This window comes from Loxodonta africana, chromosome 23, assembly GCF_030014295.1.
Source record: "Loxodonta africana isolate mLoxAfr1 chromosome 23, mLoxAfr1.hap2, whole genome shotgun sequence".
Taxonomy (NCBI): domain Eukaryota; kingdom Metazoa; phylum Chordata; class Mammalia; order Proboscidea; family Elephantidae; genus Loxodonta; species Loxodonta africana.
Window position 1 is genome coordinate 69,005,649 of NC_087364.1, and position 26,108 is coordinate 69,031,756.

The following is a 26,108-nucleotide window of genomic DNA, read 5'->3' on the forward strand; positions in this document are numbered from 1 at the left end:
GTTGTATTATTCACCCACTTTAAAGACGTGACTGCCATTTGTCATGGCAAGAGGTTGATTTCTAGCTCTCCCCCGACCGCAGAACTTTGTTACCTGGGAAATCTTTTTCTTAGCTTCGTTTCACTGAGTATATTAGAGGTTGTTCAGGTAAGCCTTTCTGATTTAGATGTTTACAGAGAGGAGAGTGAAAGACATGGGCTATTCAGTGAGTGCCCTACTTCACAGGGCTTCCTTTAGTGTGCGTTGCCCTTTTCCATTCCCAGGGACATAAATTTCTTTTGTCAAGAAGTTGGTAGTAAGGTGGGCTAAGGCAAAACTTTTCTCTTGACCTGTGGATAGCAAATAAGTCAATGTCAGAGAAGAGATGAAAAAGGAACAGCTAGAAGGGGTAAGATACCCATTTTCTTCCTTGTCTATAAGTCACATGAATTTGAATACATTCATGCTTGAATATTGGTGAAATCAATGTTCTGTGATTATTGAGTGTGACTCATAGTGACCTTTTCAAGTTTGGTGAACCCAAAACCCAGTGTCGTCAAGTCGATTCCGACTCATAGCGACCCTGTAGACCGAGTAGAACTGCCCCATAGAGTTTCCAAGGAGCTCCTGGCAGAGTCGAACTGCTGACCCTTTGGTTAGCAGCTGTACCACTTAACCACTACCCCACCAGGGTTTACAAATTTGGTGAAAGAGTAATTCTGTAAGCAGAATTGGGGGTGTGCCTTTAGTTTGCGTTTTCTCACTTCTCTGGGTTCTTGCGTTTATTCATCCATTCACTCTATTGCTGTACAACTGGCTCTGCCATCAGGGTACCGTTCACATATTTTAAATCCCCGAAAACTAGACTCATCGACTTCATAAATATCTGGCAGTATTTTTGAACTGCTGTGGTTTTGCTTTTGTGATTCTGTTATTCAGGAGACGCCAAAATTGGCAATAACAACGTCAGTTCTTTAAAGAATGACGACTTCACCGTGAGGGGTTTACGGCGCGATGGGAACGCCGATGACATCTGGACTGCCTCACAAAACTCAAAATCCTGTGGGAAAAGCATTTCCATAGAAACGGCCAATTTAAGAGAATATGCTAGACACGTCCTGAGGACTATCTGTCAACAGGTATTTAACTGACAAATGTTATTGACCTTTAACCTTGAATGTGCAGCGCCCCTTTCTGAGACAGCTGCTCACTTCTGTAGGAAACTTGTAGATAGGTGGTAACTTTATTTTGAAATAATTTCAAATTTGCTGCAAAGTTGCAAGAATAATAAAGTGAACTCTAGTATACCCTTTACACAGGTGTTTGTTTTTTTTTTTATGTTTGGCCATGTCAGCGCTATAATTTTGTGTGTGAGAATGTGTGTGCACATCTCTGTTATTTATTTTTATGAGCTGTTTGAGAGCAGATGGCTTACATCATGCTCCTTTACTTTTTAAGACTTCAGTCTGTATTTCGTAACATCACCGAAGTGCGGTTACCAAAGATCAGAAAATTTCATGTTGATACAGTACTGTAAAGGCCCCTTTGCAGTTTTGCCAGCGGTCCCAGTGATGCCCATCACTGCACCGTTCTCCTCCTGCGGTTCAGGCTAAACCTAGGATTATGGATTGCATTTGGTCGTCAGGCATCTTGTTGCCTTTAATCGGGAACAGATCTCAGTCTTTTTCTTTGATAGCATTGATACTTTTATAAAATACTGGCCAGCCATCTTAAAGAATGCTGTTCTTCCGTAGCGATTTACCTGTGGTTTCCTGTGCCTTAGCTTCAAGTGATGCTTACCTGGACAGGATACCACAGAAGTAAAGTTGTCTCCTTCTATCATATCTGAAGGCACAGGATGTCTCTTCGTTCCCTCATTGAAAAAAAAAAACAAACCCATTGCCGTGAGTCCCTTCCGACTCAATAGCAACCCTATAGGACAGAGTCACACTGCCCTACAGCGTTTCCAGGGAGCACCTGGTGGGTTCAAACTACCAACCTTTTCGTTAGCAGCTGAGCTCTTAATCACTGCGCCACGAGAGCTCGCTAGTGATGTTAATTTTAGTGAAGGTGTCTCCACTGTGTAGTTACTGTTTTCCCCCTTGCACCTAATAAGTACTCTTTGGGGAGACACTTTGAGACAATGTAAATATTTTGCTCCTCCTAAGACTTCATAAACTTCATATGCTATTGACATTGAAAAAAATCTCCATGATTTATCACGCTAATATGTTACTGACATCATGAGCCCAGAGTTATGCGGTAGTGATAATGTTGATAAACCAAACCAAACCTGCTGCTGTCGAGGCAGTGTCGACTCATAGTGCATGAGAACTACCGCGTACAGTTTCTAAGGAGCACCTGGTGGATTCGAACTGCCGACCTCTTGGTTAGTAGCCAAAGCTCTTAACCGCTGAGCCACCAGGGTTTCCTGTAATGTTGATGGGATCACATTTTTATTAAGGTATACTGTAACCATTGGGAGAGGAGCCGTGGTGGCACAGTTGTTAAAGCGCTCAGCTGTGAACCATAAGCTTGATGGTTAGAACCCACCAGCCACTCCACAGGAGAAAGACGTGGTAGTCTGCCTCAGTAAAGATTACATCCTTGGAAACCCTATGGGGCAGTTCACTCTGTCCTTTAGGGTCGCTCTGAGTCAGGATTGATAGCCGTGGGTAGGTCACCACTGTGATAGGTAGCAAATAGCCAGATAGGTATTGATTGAAAGGCAGCTGTGATTGGTTAGCAGCTGTGGTGGCACATTGGAGTCACCTGGGGAGTTTTAAAAACTTCCGTGAGATTGATTTAACTGTTCTTAGGTGGGGCCTAAGCATTGGAACGTTAATAAGCTTCCCCAGGTGATTCTAATGGACAGCTGGCATTGGCCCCCAACCCCCGCAAAGTGGTTAAGGAGCCAGCTTCATCTGAAACAGATCAGGATTCCAGTCTGGCTCTGCCGCTGTTGACAGCTGTTTGACGAAGTGACGTAAATGGCAGCTAGTCAACCCTCAAGTGCAGGTGGCGCTCAGAGTTGGTGATTTCTTACTCCATTTAGTAGAAGAATTTGGCTTTAAAAGAACAGTGAGGCGAAACTGATGAGATTTTAAATTGGTGCAACACTCTGGAGAATAATTAGCTGTTTATATCAACAAGCCTTAATTTTTTGTCATAGCCCTTGACCCAGCCATTGCACTTCCATGAAATTATCCTACAAAAATAGTTGTGGATGTGCACAAATTTTTTTGTAATCATTGACATTATTTGTAATAGTACCAAAAAGGGAGAAAATTTTCTAAATATTTAACAGTGTGGGATTTGTTATATTGTTATATTATGTTGTATAAATTTTGTAGAAATAGTACAATGTCGTGTATAAAAAAATGAGCAGATTATGGTACAGGATCATTATTATTAAATGCCTAGTTAAAAAAACAACCACCAAAAAAAAAAAAAAAAAACCTGTTTACAGGGAGTGCATAGAGCTGGGTCCATTTTCTAGTTGAAGACATACCAGTGTTTTCTTTAGTTCTCTTAATTCTCTTTCCTGTTCTTTTTTTTTTTTTTGGCATATCAATTTTTTAAATTTTCCTTTAAGTGAGGTTTCTACATTTTATTTTTCAGCAATGAAAATGCTGCAGATTTTGTCTTTAAAAGTTTTCCCACCTATTTCCACGTAGTTGTTTTTAAACTGAAATAGTCTTGTTGGCTTTATATACTATTGTGCACCCTCAATTTAGTCCCTATCATGTATGTATATAAAAAAAAATTAGTGCCCGTCAATCTAATAGCCATATTGTTTTTAGGAATGGGTAGGAGAACATTGCTTAAAAGAACCTGAAAGACTCTGTACGGACAAAGAACTTATATTGGACCCTGTGCTTTCGAATATACAAGCGCAGAAGTTACTCCAGCTCATCTGTTACCCTCATGGCATTAAAGAGTGTACCGAGGGGGACAACCTGCAGAGACAACATATTAAGCGCATCCTGCAGGTAAGTGGGATATTTTTAAAGATTGTGTTTCTGTCATTTGAAACATTGTTCATGGTTGTAATAAGAGTCCCACTGTCTTTTTTTTTTTTTTTTTTTTTGCTATTGTTAGCTAATTCCCGATTCCAAGTAGCTCTGATTATTATTTCTTTATTTTCAATTTGTGTATAATTACCATACTTTTCTTGCTGGGTACGTATAAATCCGCTGCCGTCCAGTTGATTCCAACTCATAGTGACCCTACAAGACCGAGTAGAACTGCCCCGTGGGGTTTCCAAGGAGCAGCTGGTGGATTCGAACTGCCAAACTTTTAGTTAGCAGCCGGACTCTTAACCAGGGTGCCACCAGGTTGCTGCAAATTGGATATAATCATCAGATGAATATTCATAAGTCAGTACTGTATTTACATGAGAAATTAGCTCCATGAAAGGATTGTTTTAAATATATTAGTTAAGATTTGAAACCATTTTGGGATGGAGTTTGTTATAGATAAATAGATTCTGAGCGAGAAAATAATTACCTTATTTACTTCCATTGCCTAGCAGAATCAGACACATTAATTTAGAGTTGCTATTTATTTCTTGAGTTGGAATTGACTCAAAGGCAATGCCCTTTATTTATTTCTTTATGTCTCCGTGGAGTATACCCATAGGCTTGGAAGCTGTTGGATCCATCATATAAATTACTTCAGTGTGTTGGACTGTTCTACTCTTTCACGAGGGAGGGAATACTACAGGAAGTTAAGTATCACGTTTTAGGACACATTCCCCGTTGCTAATGTTGTAACGTTTTGCGTTCTCCCCAGAATCTTGAGCAGTGGACACTGAGGCAGTCCTGGCTAGAGCTTCAGCTGATGATCAAACAGTGTCTGAAGGACCCTGTGAGTATATGTGGAAAGCACGTACGTGTAGGACATTTTAGAAAAACACAAACATTGTAATGTTTGAAGATAAAGTAAAAGGCATGTGCGCTAATTCTCTTTTGTCTAACTTAGGGCTCTGGGTCTGTGGCTGAAATGAACAACCTACTAGACAATATTGCCAAGGCAACCATTGAGGTATTCCAGCAGTCGGCCGACTTGAACAACAACTCTTCCAGCTCTGGCATGGGCCTCTTCACCCCAAACAGCATCGGAAGTACTGATGCAAGTAGCACGAGACAGAATGGAATAAAGACATTTTTAAGGTATTTTTTTTTTCCGTAGTTTTTTTGGGCTCTAGTTACTTTCTCACATGTAACAGTAAAATTTTATTTATGTAATTCAGCTATATTTTTTCTATAAAGCCACAGGAATGTGAAGAAAGTAACTACTTATAAATGACAGTTACGGTTATTTAATAAGTTAAAGGGTAAACTGAGGTGGATGATATATTAATGTTATAGATAAATTTCAGTGAACTCTGGGTACAGTAACCATGTATGTTTATGACTACACCCAGACTCCCTGGAACCATAGATGGCACTAAAAGTTGATTTATTTCTTTAGTGTCTTATGCTATTCATTATATGTTGTTGGGGTTGTCAGGTGCCATCGAGATGATTGCGACTCATAGCGACCCTATAGGACAGAGTAGAACTGCCCCATACAATTTCCAAGGAGCAGGTAGTAGATTTGAACTGCCGACCTTTTGGTTAGCAGCTGAGCTCTTAACCACTGTACCACCAGGACTCTATTCATTATATAGGAAACACTTTTTCTGTGATCCTTCTTAATTGGCAATTCTGTACGACAGTATTATGGAAATTTGTGTTCCACATTAGAAGAAGGAAGCGTATGAAAATCTTAAAATAGCACTTTAATCGTGGAAGGCAGGTAACCTTACAAATCATGGTGTAAAGTATACCTGGTGAATTTTCAAACCTTTAAATTGGTCACTACTATGCTGAGACAGAATCAGAATATTTCACTACATAGCCAAGTCAAAAAAGTGTACTCTCTTCTGGTTGAAATGAACTCTGATCAGAGAGCCAGAATCATGGAAAAACACTTTTTATAGATGAAAGAAAAAGTTGCTAGTATGGGATTCTCCGAGAACTGCACTTCTAACTGCTTTCCAAAGTATGGGTGGAAGGTATTGCAAACGTGTTATTTCCGAAAGGATAGTATAGATTGGGTTAGTATAGAAATAAAAGAAGAATTTTGTGGTAGACAGTGTGTCTTACGCTTAACAGCTTTCGTCTGGAGTTTCTGTTGTAACCATGAGAGTGGAGAAAAAGGATGCTGGTTTGGGTTTAACACCTGTTTCTTATCTTAGCTCCTCTGAACGCAGGGGCGTGTGGCTGGTGGCCCCCCTGATCGCCAGGCTGCCGACTTCTGTGCAAGGAAGAGTGTTGAAAGCCGCAGGGGAAGAGCTGGAAAAGGGGCAGCACTTGGGTTCCTCTTCCAAGAAGGAGAGAGACCGGCAGAAACAGAAAAGGTAAGGCAGATCTAGCATCCCATGAACATACATGGTCATTGTACTGAGAGTTCACGGAAATTTGATTTTCAAATGGAATTGGAAATATTTGGTGTTAGGCAGGGTTGTGTCCTAAAAAAGTTCCAGGTTATAATATTCAATACTGTAGACCTCAACTCTGACTGTGTACCCAGATCACCACTGAACTTGTTAACAATGCTGACTTCTGGGTCCCTCTTTGGACCGACTGAATCAGATCTGGATGCCACCTGGTCCCTGTGTTTTTATTTTTTAATTATTTATCACCTATTTTTATTTATTTAACTGTTGTTTATAATTCTGTCACGTTAGACACTGTAGTAGTTACTGATGCTTTTAACATCTAGGACTCTTATTCTAGATGAGATACTATAACTTTTAGCCATCAAGTTTAATGTTTGCTTCATTTATTTCATGCCCAAGAAAAGGTTTCAGATAATTATATTTGAAAAATAACCATGTTACTGAGAAAGAACAGAACCTCACACTAAAGCCAAAGCACAGTGACTGTTCAGCAGCCCAGAAGTAAAGGAGAAAGATGGCTGTAATTTCTTCCATCTTTTAAAAAGCCTGAAGATACAGGTTTCTTGAGCTCTAATTAGTAATATTTTAGTCGCTGCCATTTATTGAGTTATTACATAATGCTAATTCTTTTTGTAAAATCTCAGTAAAATTCTAACAGAAATCATGTGTGGTAGCTTCTCTCCTTATTGTCTTCTCATAGATGGAGAGACTGAGGTACTAAAAGGTGAAGTAAGTTGCTGAGGTTCACACAGCTAATAAGTCATAAAGCTGGGGCTTACACCCAGGCTGTCTGGCTTCTGAGTCTGGGCTCCTAACTACAGTAAATGTCTGTAGGGACCTACCTAGCGTTGTACGCATTTTGTTTGCCCACGTGGTGGTTCCGCCATCTTTGCCAGGATTAGTTAACCAGCCAGAAGACTCACTTTTAATTTTCAGACTTTATTTGCTAATGGGTGATGGTACTTCCATTGCCTCACATCTCAGGGGGGGACAGGTGGTATCAGGTGGGACTACAGAGACTTTTGAGATCGTTTCTTCCTAAGTTAGTGTTTCTCAGTACTGCTTGGTGTAAGATGAAGCCAGCTGAAATATTTTGGCTTCAATATCATTTTAAGAAGCTTTTCTTTCTACTGTAGCACTTTATCTATATTATTGGTCTGTTGCCCTCTGCTGATTGAAGAAATATTATTAGAATGCCAGTTTAAAATAGAATTTCTACCACATGCCTTGAAAGCGGGTTACAAGCCAAGGCTGTGGGATGTGGATGTGTTGGGTCTATACACTAGAGGTCGCCAGCGAGCACTGTTGAGTCTTCAGACCTAGCTTCTAATCAGCTCTACCAACACCTCGGGGTTTAGTCTTGAAAACTGTGCCAAAATACGAAAGAAAGCAAACAAAACAAAAACACAACATACGTATATGTAGGCCTGTTTCCTGGACCCTAAGATACGAGAAATTTTCCAGGCTTACTTTGTATTCTGTGTATATACCGATAGTCCTTCTCAGGCGTATTTTTTAAATTTTTCTTATTGATGTAAAACTGTGTTCTCAAATATCCCCTCTCCCCTCACAAGTAGTATGGGATTTGGGAGTGCCTTCAAGGGACAATAGGGCACATTGAATTATTTGGAAGCATTACTGTGGCTTTTAATCTTATTAGTAGAGACATGATTTAACTTTTCAAGTAGTCTTTGGCTATTTATTCCGCCCCCTCCCTCTCTTTTAATAGTAAAATAAATAAGAGCAAATAACCTGAGGGAAAGAAATGAGTGTGGCAGCAGGAAGTAGTCTGTCCTTCCTAACTGAATTTCGTGTCATTATTCCTTTGTAGTATGTCTCTCCTGAGTCAACAGCCTTTCCTCTCCCTGGTTCTTACCTGCCTTAAGGGACAAGATGAACAACGGGAAGGGCTTCTAACGTCTCTCCAGAATCAAGTTAACCAGGTAAAGCATAGCATAATATTAGGACAGGAAAATGTCTTCCTAATGGCACTAATTCATTTTCCTTTCAGATGCTCAGATTAAACTAATAAGGGCACTGCATGTTTTGATTTGATACTGGGAGACACAATCCATGCCCTGCTCTTCCCCCATTGCCATTCTAGACACCACAAGATTATCAGTTTTATACTGTAAATTACGCATATAATACCTACAGACTGTATAAAAGTACACCTTTGCACACTGCATGTAACTTGGAAATATCTGCTCCTCTCCACCTCTGCCTCTTGGGAGGGGACCTGGAGAAACCTGTGGTGTGGTGTGGATGGCAACAAGACTGAAGAGCCCATGTCCTGCTCAGTGCATCAGGCAGGGTCTGGACTTGAGGTCTTTACATTCAGAAACTCAATTTTATATCTCCTGTCAGAGCCAGATTAATGCCAGCCATGTGCACATAGACCAGAAACTCAAGCCAGTTGCCACGGAGTTGATTCCAACTCATGACAATCAAATGTGTAGCATAGAACTACTCCACAGGGTTTTCAATGGCAATGATCTCTCAAAAGCAGATGGCTAGGTCTTCCTTCTAAGGTGCCTCTGGGTGGATTCGAACCACCAACTTTTCGGTTAAGTAGTGGAGCACTTAACTATTTTCACTACCCAGCGACTCCTTTATGCACCCATTTATAAATCAGAAAGCCTATGGGTTTATTTTCAAAGAATTTGGACTTTGCCTTTTTGCCAACCAGAGTTCTCCTGGTCACTGTTGGGGACACTTGCGTTCTGCATACCATAAGGAGACCAAGTGACCAAATTAGAAATTAGAAAGCATGGAATCTGAGCAGAGAGAGTAGAGTGATCGTATGGGATGTTTTCATCACTCTGCAGAGCCTAATGGTCCCCTCCTTGTGACACTGTCTGTGGAGCCAGACATCAGGTCTTTGCCTTGAATGGTCCTGGATGGGCATGGGCACAGGCACAGGCATTTAGTCTTCCAGCTTTCTTGTCATCTCTCACCTTTTGTACCTGGGAGAGAGAGCTGTTCCCTAGATAGCACCCAGGGTGGTCTTTCTAAATGTAAATCACGTCATATCACTCCCATGACTAAAATGGTCTTACTATGCTTGGAATAAAAATTCACAGCCAGGCTCAACAGGCCTTACGTCGGCTCTGGCCCCATCTTCTAGCTCATGTCCTACCAGTCTTCACCTTGCTCAGTCCACTCTTGTTACATTGGCCATGCTGCTGTTCCTTGAATTTGCCAAGCAGGTTCTTTTTTTGGTGCTTTTGCATCTTTTCTTCCCTTTGCATGGAAGCCCTCCTTCCTCACTTCATTCAAGTCTCTGCTCCGATGTCTCCTCCTTAGGGAGGTCTTCCCCAGCCAGCCTCTGAAAGAGGACCACTGTCCTCTTCTGTCCCCTTGCCCTGCTTCTTACCACTTTTTACACTTCACTCATTTTTATTTGCTGTTTTCCCCACCACTAGAATGTAAGCTCCATGACAGCTGGTGTGTTTTGGTTAAGGCCTTCCACCCTTACATCAGAAAGGGGAGAGACCTGCCTCTCTTGCTAAGATTGGAGAAGTGCTCCCTGTCACCAGGCAATATACTAACAGGTCATCTGTTGGGCTGCGATCCTTCCACATATGACTCATTTCAGCTCTTCTAAAGATGGCTTGCACTTGCTAATACTTCAGAGCATGGCAAGATTTTCTTTTTTCTTTTTGCCTGTGTCATCAGATTCTGGGATGCTTCCCATTTGTGGTTTTCCTTTTCCGAGTGGCCCAGTGTCTGTCTGAGTCAGTGAGGAAGCACCTTGCTTTTATAAGTTGATATGCCATTTGGTGGATATCCCAGGTGCCATGCCTTTTCATGATAGCATATGTTCTCTTTATCAAGGAAGACAAGTTCACAAGATAGCAAGCACCATCTTCAAGAAAACATCAAAGTAACATACTTTCTAGGCTTCAAAGCAGGTCCCTAGACATATAATACAGGTGTGTGTGTGTGTGTGTGTGTGTTGCCATCGAGTCAGTTCCAACTCATAGTGACCCTGCGTAGGGCAGAATGAAACGCTGCCCAGTCCTGCGCCATCATCACAATCATTGTTAATGTTTGAGCCCATTGCTGCAGCCACTGTGTCACTCCATCTTGTCTGACAGACGAGTCATGGATAATACAGGACTGATGTAAAGTGTAATTCTGTCTCTTCAATGTTTTCTCCAAGGACTGGTCCCTCCTGATAACACGTCCTGAGTACGTGAGACAGTCTCAGAGTCCTTGCTTCTAAGGAGCATTCTGACTATATTTCTTCCAAGGCAGATTTCTGAGTTCTTCTGGCAGTCCATGGCGTATTCAGTATTCTTTGCCAACACCATAATTCAAAGGCATCAACTCTTTTTTGGTATTTCTTATTCATTGTCCAGCTTTCACATGCATATGAGGTGATGGAAAATATCATGGCTTGGGCCAAGCATACCATAGTCCTCACAGTGCCATCTTTGCTTTTGAACTCTTGCAAGAGGTCTTTTGCAGCAGATTTTCTTCTGACACTCTTTTTAGTCTTTTCTTTCTTTCCTGTCTTTTCAATGACCTTTTGCTTTCTTCATGTATGATGTCCTTGATATCATTCTACTATGTGTCTAGTGTTTGGTCATAAGTTCTCATGTGTCAAATGTATTCTTGAGATGGTCTCTAAATTCAGGTGGAATATACTCAAGGTTGTGTTTTGGCTTTTGTGCACTTGGCTGTAATTCAGCTTCAACTTTAACTTTTATACAAGCAATTGATGGTCTGTGTTTTGCATTCAGCACCTGGCCTTGTTCTCACTGATGATATTGAGCTTTTCCACCGTCTCTTTCCACAGATGTAGTCGATTTGATTCCTGTGTATTACATCTGGCACGGTCCACATGTATAGTCACCGTTTATGTTGTTTTTGAAAAGTATTTGCAATGAAAAAGTAGTTAGTCTTGCAAAACTCTGTCATGGAATCTCTGGCATTGTTTCTTTCATCAAGGCTATATTCTCCAACTACCAATCCTTCTTTGTTTCCAACTTTCACATTACAATTGCCAGTAATTATCAACGCATCTTGGTTGCACATTTAATCAATTTCAGACAGCAAAAGTTGGTAAAAATCTCTCTTTGGCCTTAGTGGTTGGTATGTAAATTTGAATAATAATCATTTTAACTGGTCTTCTTGTAGGCATATGGACCTTAGCCTATCACTGCAGTGTTGTACTTCAGGCTAGATCTTGAAATGTTCTTTTCGATGATGAATGTGACGTCTTTCCTCTTCAGTTGTCATTCCGGGCATTGTAGACCGTATGATTGCCTGATTCAAAATGGCCAGTACCAGTTCATTTCAGCTGACTAATGCCTAGGATATTGATGTTTATGCATTCCATTTCATTTTTGACAACTTCCAATTTTCCTAGATTCATACGTCGTACACTCCACATTCCTAGTGTTAATGGATGTTTGCAGCTGCTTCTTCACATTTTGAGTCATGCCACCTCAGCAAATGAAGATCCTGAAAGCTTGACTCCATCCACGTCATTAAGATTGACTCTACTTTGAGGAGGCAGCTCTTCCCCAGTCGTGTTTTGAGTGCCTTCCAACCTGGGGGGCTCATCTTCTTGCACTATATCAGACAGGGTTCCTCTGCCATTCATAAGGTTTTCACCAGAAAATTTTTTCAGAAGTAGAGCAGCAGGTCCTTCTTCCTAGTCTATCAGTCTGGAAGCTCTTCTGAGACCTGTCTACCATGGGTGACCCTGCTGGTATTTGAAATTCTGGTGGCATAGCTTCCAGCATCACTTCAACAAACAAGCCACCGCAGTGTGACAAAGTGACAGATGAGTCATGGATAATACAGGACTGGTGTAAAATGTAATTCTGTCTTTCCAATGTTTATCTTCATAAGACCAGTGGAAAAATAATGTTTAAAAAATAAATCTTTGTTTTAGTTAACGTTTAACGTGGTCACTCTCTAAAGCCTTTTTAAAACTTAGTAACCGAAAACATCCCTGGATACAAATTTTTTCTCCCACCTAGAAATGTGAATAAGGATTTACAGATTTCTGCCTGTATGGAGGGCAGAAAAACATTGAGTAACGTTTCAAATTTTTATTTTAGCTTTGTTCATTTGTGAAATTGAAGTAGTTGCTTTTGGCTGCCAGTGGAAAGCTCAGTTTAACATTAAATAAGACTAAAATCCAATTTTAATAGGGAATACAAATATCTTTTTTTTCCTGGTCTTAGATTTTAAGTAACTGGAGAGAAGAACGATACCAAGATGATATAAAAGCGCGGCAGATGATGCACGAAGCATTGCAGCTTCGTCTAAATTTGGTAAGAGACATTTCTAGTATTTTCCTCCTATTAAACTGATGGACATGTGAAAATACCTCCAGCTTTCAGTTTCCACACTATGTTCAAAGTCTGTAGTATGAGGCAAGACCTTCTACTGTTGGCTTTCTCTGACTACTTCCCTCTCTCTCTCAAGCATTTTCTTTTCCTCTCTGCTTTCCTTCCTGTCTGGTCTGACTTCTAGTAGTAGATACTTAGGCATTGGTCTGCCCTTTTCACCAGCCCACCCCGGGAACTGTCTCCTCTTCAGTTTGTGCTAAGAGTACGTTTGAGAGGACTACGGTTTTGAGATGTGTTAGTTTTAACTGTATGTATTTTTTTAAACATCCTTTTGAGTCAATATTTGGTCAAACTTTTCATCAAACTGATCATTTCAAAACAAATTCCACCTCGAGGCTTCACAGAAATTCAACATTTCTCACCCATCGCATATTGTTTTAAATTCTTCCTTTCCCATTGGACAAGTCCAAATGAAGGCTCCTCTGGAGGCTGACTTGCTTGGTGTTTTTGGTGGTTGTTTTTCACCTGATCCCCACATGTGAATGGGTAGATCTGCTGGACAAGCCTTCTGTCCATTCTTAATTCTGTGTTACTGGGTGTTCCAAGTGTTACTGTGATAGGAGCCTTAGATTCACTCTTAATCGGACGCAAAGCTGGACATAACCTGTTACATGGTTTTGACCTCTTCAGATTCAGTTAGACTACATTTCTATCATAAAAGTGGAGCTCCTGAAATACTAGCAACAAAAGAAAACCTACCATTGGCATACGGTTTACACCAATGCCATGCCAACCTCCTGGCACTGTGCTTTTATCCCCTTTTGGTCACCTGTATGAACTTCTGCCCATGTGGCTCTAGAATGAAAAACTTACGTTAACCTCCTCCATGTTTTTTTTTAATGACCAACTTCCTATGGTAAAGGAACTAAAAAAATGAAATGGCAAATATGTAGCTAGGAGAGAAAGAACAAAAAACCAAAGCCATTGCCATCGAGTTGATTCTGACTCATAGCGATCCTGTAGGACAGAGTAGAACCACCCCATAGAGTGTCCGGGGAGAGCCTGGTGGATTCGAACTACTGACCTTTGGTTAGGAGCTATAGCACTTAACTACTATGCCACTAGGGTTTCCAAGGACAGAAAGAAGACAGGATAATCCATAAACTAGAGTTTTTTTTTTTTTTAAACTAATTGAAATCCAGCTACACAAAGTGGCAGGAGTGGTAATGCGATGTTTTTTGTCCTATTTTCCACGCCAGGTAGGAGGAATGTTTGACACGGTGCAGAGGAGCACCCAGTGGACAACAGACTGGGCTCTCCTGCTCCTTCAGATAATTACTTCGGGAACTGTCGACATGCACACCAACAAGTAGGTTTTCATATTTCACGTTTCCTTTGCCCCCTGAGTGCATGCCATAAACTTTCATATGTTGTTGTTGTTAGGTGATGTTGAGATTCCCACTCATAGCAACCCCATGTAAGAGAGTAGAACTGCCCCATAGGGTTTCCTAGTAACCGAAAACATCCCTAGTCTTTACCGGAGCAGATCACCAGGTCTTCCTCCTATGTAGCGGCTGGTTGGGTTGAAATTCACCGTTAGCAGCCAAGCACTTACCTGTCACATCGCCAGGGCACCTTAAACTTTGATATAAAAAACCAAACCCATTGCCATCGAGTGGATTGCGATTCAGAGCTACCCTATAGGACGGAATAGAACTGCCCCATAGGGTTTCCAAGGAATGGCTACCAGGGCCCATTGCTGCAAATTCTGCTACATCTTATTTTCTTAGATACTATTACAAACTTTTGTGCTTTGAAGAAGAATGCTCAGTTAATTAAGTGGACCTTGGTTTTGCTTTAAGATGAAAATAATTATTTTCTTTCACCTTTAGTGAACTATTCACAACGGTTCTTGACATGCTGGGTGTTCTAATCAATGGAACTTTAGCCTCTGACCTATCGACTGCATCCCCAGGGGGATCTGAAGAGAACAAGCGTGCGTACATGAATTTAGTAAAGAAACTAAAAGTAAGTTTGTGATCTCCTTATCTTATGAGAAAACATATGGCTTTGTTATAGTGTTTTTGTTTTATTTTACAGCTTGGTAAATTAAGTGTTATTGATTGCATCCAACTTAATAGGATTAATTTTTTTTTAAGTCACAGCTTGCCAGTACCCCAAAATTATAAGCATTATAGTCTTCAAGATTTTTTTTTTTTTTTAACAGAAGTATATTCACAACATGTTTAATTTTTTAAAGAACTTGAGAAATCCATGGTCAAATATAGAAGCAGAATGCAAACATTAGATTTAGGCTAAAACCGTGCCTGGACTGGCCCTGGTAGTTGAAAGCCGTATTCATTGAGCCTTCCGAATCTGGTCCATTTGGTAAAGCGCTAACACAGCCTTTGCAATAAATGGTAAACTAACAACAGGAAAAGAAAGGCAATATATCTCGCCTACCTTACCAGTAAAATACCCAGCAGTTCGTTACCTTGTAGTCTGACTGTGAATGCAAGAAAGCTTTCCTTCCACGGTGCAGCTCCTCATGCCTTCTGACTGTGAATTCTACTTGGGATTTTTGTCAGTTCAGCATCACCGATGTCCGTTGTGTGACTCATGTGCCTTTGCATTTGTTCTATTTTCTGCTTAAATAGAAGAAACGAAACATACTCACCCCTGTAATTTGGAGCTGCTTTTCTTAGACCATGTTCAAGGCTAAAGAACACCCCAGCTGTAGAAAAGGAGATGTAGCGTAGGGAACTTCCTTCTTGTTAAGCTTTTGCCTTTGTTGTAATTTCTGCCCTGCTTTTCTCTTTCTGCTTTTAGAAGGAGCTAGGAGACAAGAGGTCCGAAAGCATCGACAAAGTGCGGCAGCTGCTACCTTTGCCAAAACAGACGTGTGATGTCATTACTTGCGAGCCGATGGGTTCCTTGATTGATACAAAAGGAAACAAAATTGCTGGATTTGACTCCATAGATAAAAAACAGGCAAGAGTACATGTTTTTCCCTCACAAAAATATATACCGGCTTATGAACATCTAATACTTTTTGTCTTCCTAAAGGTGACATGAAACATCTCAATTTTGTCGTTTCTTGATATTTCTAAAGCTTACGCTTGTATTTAAATGCAGTAACATTATCATATAAATCAGCCACATCTGTGTAGCTCCTCATTTAAAAATTTTACCCGAATTTATGTACATTTCTGAAGCCCACCGAGAACGCTAACTTAAAAAAAAGTTTCAAAAGAAAAAAAAAGCGAAGACCAGTTTTGATTTTACTATAGAATTAGAGGCAGAATCTGTTTAGATAAGAAAAATTTTTATTGATAAAGGTCTTCATGTCACAGGCTATTCTGAGTGAAGAAGTCCCTTCAGTGAGATGGTATTTCATGTTCTAACTGATCAGATAATATGCAACGAACTCTTGTTTTGTGTAAAATATTAAGTAAGCTTCTGTGACACGTGAGAGGAGCAGGCAGTTACTCTTTCAATGAACGCTGAGTAATCACAGACTTGGTGCAACCACACTGGCGACAGCAGAGCCCTCCCCTCCAGGAGAAGCAGAAGGCAGTTACAGTGTGGTGAAATTGATGTGTGGGGACTGCACCGCCAGAGCTCCATACATGTACATATACACACACAGGTGAGGAGGAGGTGGTCACAGCAGGGTCTCCAGAAGAAGTGGCACATGAGTCCTTTTGATGGACAAGAGTAGCTGGGAGGTGGGGAAAAGTGTGGTACAGGCAAAACAAATGAGTATGCGAAGACGCAAGAGAACGCCGTTCACAGGGGAAATGCCCCCCGTTGCCGTAGTCTATTCCAACTCATAGCGACCCCGTAGGACAGAGTAGAACCGCCCCATAGGGTTTCCAGGGCTGTAAATCTTTACAGAAGCAGACTGTCACGTCTTTCTCTCGCAGAGCTGCTGGTGGGTTTGAACCGCTGACCTTTCGGCTGGCAGCTGAGCACTTTAACCACTGCACCACCAGGGCTCCTTCTAGGCGAAAGGTGGTGCTGTAGCAGTTCAGAGTAGCCTGAGTACCTGGAGGGTTGTGGAGAGAGAGAGAAAAAGCTAAAGTCATGGACAAGTTGAGTTTGCAGTGCCAACAGGCCTTCTAGCACGGAGATACCCTGAAGCCACGTGGGTATATGGTCTTGGACCCAGCAGAGAGGGCTACTCTCAGGACAGATTTTAGGAACAGCAAATTTACTGATGACGTAGTGGTTAAATGCTGTGGCCGCTAACCAAGAGGTCAGCAGTTCGAATCCTCCAGGCACTCTTTGGGAACTCTATGGGGCAGTTCTACTCTGTCCTATAGGGTCGCTATAAGTCGGAGTCAACGCCACGGCAGTGGGTTCGGTTTTCGTTTTGGTCTTTGAGCCTTGGTTTGGATGCAGGCACCCATGGCAGAGTGTGTGTACAGAAACAGGAATGCATACATCTTATGAAATGCTTAACTAGTATTTTTGGGGAAAAAATAGTGTCCAATATGCTAAGGAAAGTACCAAGAGACATGCCAATTAATACTAAAAACAAGAAACTTATATTCAGAAACAGAGTAACCTCTTCTAGACTTTAGTTCTGCACTAGCTGGATCTGAACGATTTTATGTGTACCTGTTGCATCAGTTAATTCTGTAATAATATTACTTAACCATGCAGAGACTGGCTTATTAAGTACATAAAAGGTCCCTGTATTGAATCAAGTCTGTGCAGGTTTACATTGAAATTAATGAGTCCAGTTAGAGGCCGACTATACTTTGACTCTTACGCTTTTCTTTTGTCTTAAACATAATAAATAGATTCCAGAGATTCGTAATTGATTATAATTTAGTACCGTAATAGCAACTTTGCAGTGTTTTTAAGAACAATTTGATGTTCATACATATGTTGTTGATGGGTGCCATCGAGTTAGTTCTGACTCATAATGACAGGATAGGACAGAGAAGAACTGCCCCATAGGGTTGCCAAGGAGCAGTTGGTGGATTTGAACTGCCAACGTTTTTGGTTGGCACCTGAGGTCTTAACCACAGCCATTGCTGTCAGTTTGATTCTGACTCATAGCCACCCTATAGGACAGAGTAGGGCTGCCCCATTGCGTTTCCTAGGAGTGGCTGGTAGATTCAGACTGTTGACCTTTTGCTTAGCAACCAGGATCTTTACCACTGCACCACCAGGGACACACACACACACACCCCAAACCCACTGTCATCGAGTCGATTCCAACTCATAGCGACCCTGTAGGACAGAGTACAACTGCCCCATAGAGTTTCCAAGGAGTGCCTGGTGGATTCGAACTGCTGACCTCTTGGTTAGCAGCCATAGCACTTAACCACTACACCACCAGGGTTCTACCCAACACACACACTAAAATAACTAAATGAAAAATGCCATTTTATAGTGCAGTATACTGGACTATCAGTATATTTGGATGGCACAAATGGTTTAGCACTCAACTCCTAACCAAAAGGTTGGTAGTTTGAATTCACCCAGAGGTGCCTCAGAAGAAAAGCCTGTCAATCTGCTTCAGAAAGATCACAGCCATTGCAAATCCTATGGAGCACAGTTGTACTCTGAAACACATGAGGTGGTCGTGAGTTGGAATCGACTTAACAGCAACTGGTAAACTGGTGTTACAGCCTGAACACAGCATGGTGTGGAGTAAAGAGAACCACAGAATTGAACTTAAAGCTCTTAATGGTAGCCACTCACTGCTCTCCAGAGGCCTGGCTCTGCTAATTAGTTAACCTCATTAGGTACCCTCTCTGTTGTATGCCAAGGCCCACAGCAGCCAAAATCTTCTGGGATTCCACATCCTAAGCAAGCTTGGCTTATGAATTGGGAGAAGACTTGAATGTGTTGTCATAGAGCATTATTTTGCCACAGGGTCTCCAGGTGTCTGCAAAGCAGAAGGTGTCCCCCTGGGATTTGTTTGAGGGTCAGAAGAACCCAGCTCCTCTCTCCTGGGCCTGGTTTGGGACTGTCCGAGTGGACCGCAAGGTGATCAAGTATGAGGAGCAGCACCACCTACTTCTGTATCACACACACCCCATGCCCAAGCCCCGAAGTTACTACCTCGAGCCACTGCCCCTGCCTCCTGAGGAGGAGGAGGAAGAACCCACGTCTCCTGTCTCTCAGGAACCAGACAGGAAATCAGCCGAGCTGTCGGATCAGGGAAAAACTGCAATGGATGAAGAGAAGAAAACAAAAGGAAGGAAGCGCAAGACGAAATCAAGCTCAAGAGTTGATGTAAGTACAGAAGTGTGGAGAATTTTGTCTCGTGAGCGTCTAGCTTGAGATTTCCTCACGCCCAAATTACATGCCCCAGAAACATAGCTAAGAGCTCTATAAGCCTTGTTCTAATCAATCCTAATGGGTCTGTTATTATCAGCTGAGTGGCACACCAACTGGGATTTGTCACAGGACTATAGCTCTTTTTATTTTCCTTCCTCCACTTTTAATAATTCTGTTTAATTTGGGGTTTCTGTTTTGCATAATGTTTAGTTAAATAAGCTAAACGGCTCATGATTTTTCAGGTTTGAAACTGAAATTTTTTAGAGCTAGAAAGTCCCACTCCCTGGCATATTTTTATTATTAGGTAAAAATAGGCATGCCTTTTGCAGAGTGGAAACTCTGGTGGTGTAGTGGTTAAAACCCATGGCTGCTAACCAACAGGTCAGCAGTTCGAATCCACCAGGTGCTCCTTGGAAACCCTTTGGGGCAGTTCTACTCTGTCCTGTAGGGTCGCTATGAGTTGGAATTGACTCGACAGTAGTGGGTTTGGGTTTGTTTTTTTTTTTGCAGAGTTGGTTTCTGCAGTACCAAAAATCTGTGCCCGCCGAGTTGATTCCAACTATCTATAAATGACTACCATCACTCTCGGACGCCACTTGAACTTCAGTGACCTCTCCTTTAGTCTTTCTACAGTACTTGTCTAAGACCCAGATTGGCGCTCCCACAATCTGGCATCTGAATCACTCCACGTGGATGGGTTTCCGATCTTTTCAGATGCAAAAGGCCCGAAGACCATCTCATTTCCCAGTGTCCCTTCCTCCTCTGTTACTACTCCTGAAGCTGCCTTTCTCCATGAGATCTATTCTTTGGTAAAATTGCAGGGAACAAACAGTTAAGTGCTCAGCTGCTGACCAGAAGGTTGGTGGTTTGAACCCACCCAGCGGCTCTATGGGAGAAAGATTTGGTGATCTGCTTTCACAAAGATTATAGCCAAGAAAACCCTATGGAGCAGTTCTACTCTGTCACATGGGGTCATTAGGAGTTGAAAATCCACTGAGCTGCACCCAACAACAACTTCTAGGGCCAGGTTAGAGAAGACAGGATGGCGGGAGAATTGAAACATCCGGGTGTGATTCTCAGAGACTTTTTAGCTGCTATGAGGAGGAGGGGGCATGGGTGTCTGACTTGGGAGTGGTGTCTAATTGGAAGTAATGTACCTTCTAAGCCAGGATTTAGCTGTGAAGTATTCTGGGGTCTTTCTGGCATAATTCTTATCCAGACCCAAGGTAATCAGAAAGGCCTCCTACAACCAAATGATAAAGACACATAGCAACTGAAAATGCTCAGTCAGCTGTGCGTGTTGTTCACTCCTGGTATTCTAAGTGTACTTTTAGCATGTTAGTAACAGCTCAAGGAGCTCTTTTTCCATCCCTCTACTCCCAACCCAACCCAAGTACATTTTAAGTCGCGCTAAAGCTTTAATTCAGACGAGGGTTTTGGGGAGAAGGAATTGGCCCTCTTGACGTACACCTTCCCCTTTATAAATAGGAAGGATTTGCATTGTTTATGTGAAATTAAGTAACTTTTTTTTTTTCACTTTGAATTGAAGGAGTATCCACAAAGCAACATGTACCGAGTGCCTCCAAATTACTCACCCATTTCCTCCCAAATGATGCATCATCCGCAGTCCACCTTGTGGGGTTACAACCTCATGGGCCAGCCCCAGCAGCCCAGCTTCTTCCTTCAGAACCAGTCTCTAACTCCAGGTACGTGTAGAGATAGCCCTGTTGCCAGATAGCCCTGCTGCTTCGAACCACAAACCTCCAAAATACTTCGGGATTTCAAGAACTTAACGATATGATATTTCTGTAATTCCCTCTGCTCAAAGTCTTTTTTTTGTCCTCCCTCTAAAATGAGGTCTCTGTTATGAGTTTATATACTAATTTTGAATTTTCATTGTTGGAGGGCAGTTAGCCACTGATCAGAATTCTAAGCTAGGAACCATGAAGTTGATCAAGGTTTTACGTTGTTGCATTATGTGCCTTTAAATCAGCTATAATTCTTATTAGTGCTTTAAAATATTTAACAGTATTGTACAGTGCCTTTCGCTATTTTCTTGTTATGAGTTTTAAATTATTTATATCATGAAGCATCTGAGAGATTTGGTTCAGCAAGCAGATTTAGACACCAATGATAGAAACTCTCATGTCCAAAGTAAATGATTTTTAGTATTGCTTTGATTTAAGCCAAAGTAGATTTTATTTCTCAAGGGAAGATGTTTCTAAATAAAACATCTCTTAATTGAAATGAATTTAATTTTCTTTTTACATGGAAGTTTGCCTGTTTTAACAAAAAAGATTATTTTAAAATTTCGATCTACGTTGTGTTAGGATGTCCCATCCTAACAAATAATTTTTTTTTTTTTCTTATTGTGTCGTGTGTCATGCTGTGATTTTTATTGTAACTTTAGTATGACATTTGGAGGCCTGGAGATATAGTGATGAAATGTTTGATTAGTGGATTACAGCAAAAGAGAATCCATATCTTGTCCTGTAAATTGGTGGTTAAGGGTCTGGAATTAGAGTATCTAGGTTCTAATGCGACTCTACCACTCTCTTGTTGCATAATCTTGGCCAAGTCAGAATTTCTCTGCGCCTCAGTTTGGTCATCTGTTAAATGGACATACTAATATCTACACTCATTGGGTGGCTTATTCATGTATTCACTTCTTTAGCAAACTATTAAGCTTCACAATATGCCTGTTTGGGGTGCTCGAATATTGCAGTGAACAAAACGGACACAAAGCCCTCCTAAAAAGAAGGATGAAATAAGCCTGTATTACACATACATGCACGTGTGTGTCTGTGCATGCGCGAGTGTGTATCTCTTAAAGTAAATGAAGGAAAAGATAGCACTTAGAAGACGGTCTGACACAATGTACGTTTTCAGTAGATGATAAGGGCATATTTCCGCCCCAGGGCATTTGCACATGCTGGTCCCCGTGCCTACAGTGTGCTTCAAACACGTACATGGCTCACTGCCTGAGCTGTGTGGAGTTTCTGGTCAAATACCATTCTCTCAGCAAAGTCCCCGCTGACCACCGTGTTCCCTCTCTGTTGCCTCCATCCTCTCCCCTTCTTCCTGTTTCTTCATAGCACTCAGCACTTGCTGTTTTTTGGTCCGTCTGAGTCAGAATTGACTCGATGGCACTGGATTTGGTTTTTTTGGTTTATCCCAGAATGTAAGCTCCATGAGGACAGAATCTTTTTTCTCTGTTACATATACTGTAGTATCCCCAGAACGTGGCGCAGGGTCTGACTTGTAGACCCTTAAAAGATACGTTGTTGAATGAATGAATGCATGGAGACTAAAAATGTCAAACTAGACTTAATGACAAACGTGGAAAACAATACACGGTTGTTCTCTCTTTGGACTTACTACTTTTCATTTGAAGGTCTGTGGAAATTGTATAACGGTTTTAAACTTTGTAGATAGATGGTCGAGTGAAACAAAGGACTGTCTGTAAATTGAAGGCTAACTGCTTTGTAAAACAACATGCCACTTCCCCTTAGAATACTATGAAAGATATTTATAAGTTGAGGAAGTTGGGGAACTTTTAGGTATTAGGTAGGTTTTAAGTAGGATATATAAAAAAATTTTCTTTCAAGGAAATTATGAAGATGTTATATGAGTGAATTCATAGATTTTCATAAGCAATAAGATCTCTGGAGTTGCCAGCAAATACATACAGTGCGATTCAGATTATATAGAGTTAAAATGTGAACCAGCGTCCCTGTCCCCACCACACACGTATTTACCAATTTTCTCTCTCTCTCCTGTATATAAACATCAATGTGATACAGTTACAAGGAAATACATTGGAGTCATAAACAACAAATGCAGAATACCATTTGGTGGGAAAAGGAGAGGAAAACAATTAGGTATAAATACAGCCCCAGATGTATTTATAATATTTTATTTCTTTAGTTAGCTCAGAGGTCTGAGGTGACAGTAAAAGTGAGAGGAAGCTTGAAGAGTGTAGACCACAGTCTGATCCTTGAAAATTATTTCTCTTTTCTATAAAATGAGTCTCTTAAGTTTTGAGGCATAGTTACAGTTCCAGTTCTTACTTCAACAAGTGTTACCTTGCCATACGTTGTCCAAATTAGATTTTTCTGTTTTTTTCCCAAGTATTCTTCAGATTCAGCTGAATGACTTCATAAACCGTATTGCTGCTTGTGGTCTTGAAGCCTTTGAAATAATGTGGGTTTTTCAAGTGAACCGCTTCAAAATGTTTCCATCATTTCAACTTTCTTTAGAAATATATAAAATGTCTTTTGTGAGTAAAGAGGTTTTATCATTTAGGTACATTAAAGAATACAGAATATTTGGGTTGAACAAAGTATTGGCATCTGCTTAAGAGCCAGCAAATGTTGAAAAGAAAATTTTTTCCAACTGTTAGAGGTACTTGGAAATTCATATATGCAGTTAAAATTTTTGTTTGTTTCTTAAACATCAGTGTAATCAATGTTTCATTTGATTTTTGCTTTCAAAAAAAGAAGCGTTTTGTCTTTAGATTCCTGGTATTTGAGGTTTCAAAGCAATTACATCTTAAAAGTAGTATTTTCATGCCTCTTTATGACAAACGGGCACTTTCATTTTGCCATGCTAAAAAAGCTTACATAACTGGGAGCTTCAACTTTGCTTAAAATTACAAAACAGTCTCTATGTCTGACTTAGGACACTTGGAAAAATATACTGTGAAGGCAATACCTTTTATCCTAGCAGTAATGTTTCTGAGAGCTTTGCATAATTTTAAACTCCATAGAACTCCAGAATTTGGCCAGTAATTTTGTGTTTCAGTTTATCGATTGAAATGGTGCCTCCATGAAGTAATACTACAATTCTGTAAGTCCCTCCCCCATCACCCTCCCGTCCTTTGAAGTTACGCAGCTCTTCCCAGAGCTTTAATATTTGCAGGGGGCAGGGCAAGTGCTTAATTTTGCATTTCTGTCATCAAGTAAGGCTTAAAAGGTGAGGTTTCAGCGTCCTGATAAAATAAGGGAGACCGGTGGTATTAACATACTTAGAAGGCCCTTCTCTCTGGCTGCTCTCGTAGGTGGCTCCAGACTGGACCCTGCGGGCGCCTTTGTCCCCACCAACACCAAACAGGCGCTGTCCAACATGCTGCAGCGGCGCTCGGGCGCCATGCTGCAGCCGCCCTCCCTCCACGCCATCACGTCGCAGCAGCAGCTGATCCAGATGAAGCTCCTGCAGCAGCAGCAGCAGCAACGGCTTCTCAGGCAAGCCCAGACGCGACCCTTCCAGCAGGTTTGTCCGGCTCCAGCAACGCAGTCCTCGTGTGTTTTGTTGCCTCCTCTCGCCGCCGGGGATGAGTTCGGGGCACGTGGGAGGGCGGGTGCGTCTCTCTGGTACAGGTTTATAAACACCCTTTCCCTTTCCCCTCTGTATTTCACTGTTACCATTGACCAAATGAGAACGCTGAAGGTCTTAGATTTATTAAAGCTGCCTTAAAGCAAAAAGAAGAGATAATGACTTTTTAATCAATTGCAAGTAGGCCTGTCACCCTCAAGGTAACCCTCTCTGAGCGTGCATTCTGTATGTAATTACTGCCATATTCTCTGCTCTTCTGATCCCTACTTTCATATATTATTTTTACATCTCTTGCTTTGAGGCGGTGTCACCGAAGTCCCTGATGTTTCTTAGGTTTTCTCTTACGGTGTCCTGCCCAGACTTTATTTTTAGTGTATTCTTAATAAGGCCTAGAGCCGATAATGAATAAATTACAAATAACAGTCTGTTGATGCATTCAATTTAATTCGTGACTTGTGTTGTTTCTATTTTTATACTCTATACCCCAGTTGGTGGGATAACCCAATTATGCTTAACCTTTTGGGGGGCAGTGATTAAGTTTAACAACAACTCTGAAAGTCCCACAAAAGCTAATACAGACCCATGACACTCATGAATCTATCCAACAACATTAAAATAAAAAACAGGGAGGTGAGATTTGTGCCTGCCTTTTCTAGTTTATTTATGCCTTTTTGTATTTTTCAAAAATGGGAATGCACTCACTTGATGATAATGGTAATAATAACTGACACAGAGCACTTACTGTATGCCAGAGCAGTTCTAAGCACTTCCAGCGTGCTTAAACCCCACAACTACCCTATGAGGTATAAGTACCTTTACGATCTTGAATGGGCATAGCCAGTCTACAAGTATGTCCTGCTCTAAGGAAAATCCCAGAGCTTTGCAGAGGACAAGAAATTCTAATGCTTTTTAAAATACCCTTTGTATTTTGGATGACTTTCTAGGCGTATCTCTGTTGTAGAGCTTACAGGATTTTTGCATTCAGGCCACAGAGTGAGTTTTGGAGGGTGGGAAGGTTAGTCGCTAGTTCTTGAAAATTGTGTTTTCTTTTAACTGAATTATAAGAAGGACAGGAGGGAGGAAACCAGTTGGACTACATGAGAATACAAATGACAGTCACCACATACTGGTCTGTGTCTCTCTGACGCCTGGCAATTGTCCTGGCTCCCTCGGTGTCCCGTAAGATAGGCCTGAGCTGCTGCTTACACATAAGTAATGAGAATTTGAATAGAATGTTTTTTCAAAAATCATTGATTTTGCTTAAATAGTTATGTTTGGAGCCATTTAAAACCTTAGTGGGATTTTCGCCTTTATCGGAGTGAGCCAAAATAGAGTTCACATCCTTATTGAGATAATAAAAAAAAATTTACAGAGTTGAGAAATGATCCCAAGAGAATGAGTCAGCTACCTTTTAAAGTAATTAAGCCGAAGTAAAATTTGCCTTTCTAGAATTTATTTTTTCATGTCTACTTTTTTATCACAAGGTGTAATTTGTCTTATTAATAACCCTTTTCAGGTGTAAAAAAAAGTAGTTACTGCTAAATTCGGTTTTTAGTTACTGCGAATAGTTCCTAGAATTGGGGAAAGGGCAGGTAGGCATTTATAGGTAAACATGCCTGTCCCCAAACGGTTCACTTTCTGATACGAGCCGTGCCAGTTTCCCCTAAAGGAAACTTTACAGAAAGGAATTTAATAGGATAATCTACTTGTAATCAGAGAAGTGAAGGCATTTTTGA

The 26,108-nt window shown here is 41.1% G+C and overlaps 2 protein-coding genes across 19 annotated transcripts in view; one reads left to right on the plus strand and one right to left on the minus strand.

Annotated features, from left to right (window-relative positions):
* Window positions 1-15,592, minus strand: part of P2RY12 (purinergic receptor P2Y12) — a 50,427-nt gene extending 34,835 nt beyond the window's left edge. The window contains exon 1 of one of the 3 annotated variants that reach the window (XM_064275610.1): window positions 15,233-15,592. The gene's annotated coding sequence lies outside the window, so the exon portion shown is untranslated. Of the gene's footprint in view, window positions 1-93; window positions 283-15,232 lie in introns of those variants that run through there. The other 2 variants (XM_023555422.2, XM_064275611.1) reach the window with 2 other exon arrangements.
* MED12L (mediator complex subunit 12L) overlaps window positions 1-26,108 on the plus strand; it is a 352,938-nt gene that overhangs the window by 289,763 nt on the left and 37,067 nt on the right. For 15 of the 16 annotated variants that reach the window (XM_023555393.2, XM_064275598.1, XM_064275603.1 and 12 more), the window contains 13 exons: window positions 919-1,118; window positions 3,783-3,971; window positions 4,774-4,848; window positions 4,963-5,153; window positions 6,224-6,385; window positions 8,259-8,370; window positions 12,631-12,720; window positions 13,998-14,107; window positions 14,631-14,766; window positions 15,568-15,729; window positions 18,631-18,993; window positions 20,588-20,744; window positions 24,098-24,309. In XM_023555393.2, coding sequence (XP_023411161.2) covers window positions 919-1,118; window positions 3,783-3,971; window positions 4,774-4,848; window positions 4,963-5,153; window positions 6,224-6,385; window positions 8,259-8,370; window positions 12,631-12,720; window positions 13,998-14,107; window positions 14,631-14,766; window positions 15,568-15,729; window positions 18,631-18,993; window positions 20,588-20,744; window positions 24,098-24,309 — 2,159 coding nt within the window. The remainder of the gene's footprint in view (window positions 1-918; window positions 1,119-3,782; window positions 3,972-4,773; window positions 4,849-4,962; window positions 5,154-6,223; window positions 6,386-8,258; window positions 8,371-12,630; window positions 12,721-13,997; window positions 14,108-14,630; window positions 14,767-15,567; window positions 15,730-18,630; window positions 18,994-20,587; window positions 20,745-24,097; window positions 24,310-26,108) is intronic. The other variant, XM_064275606.1, reaches the window with a different exon arrangement.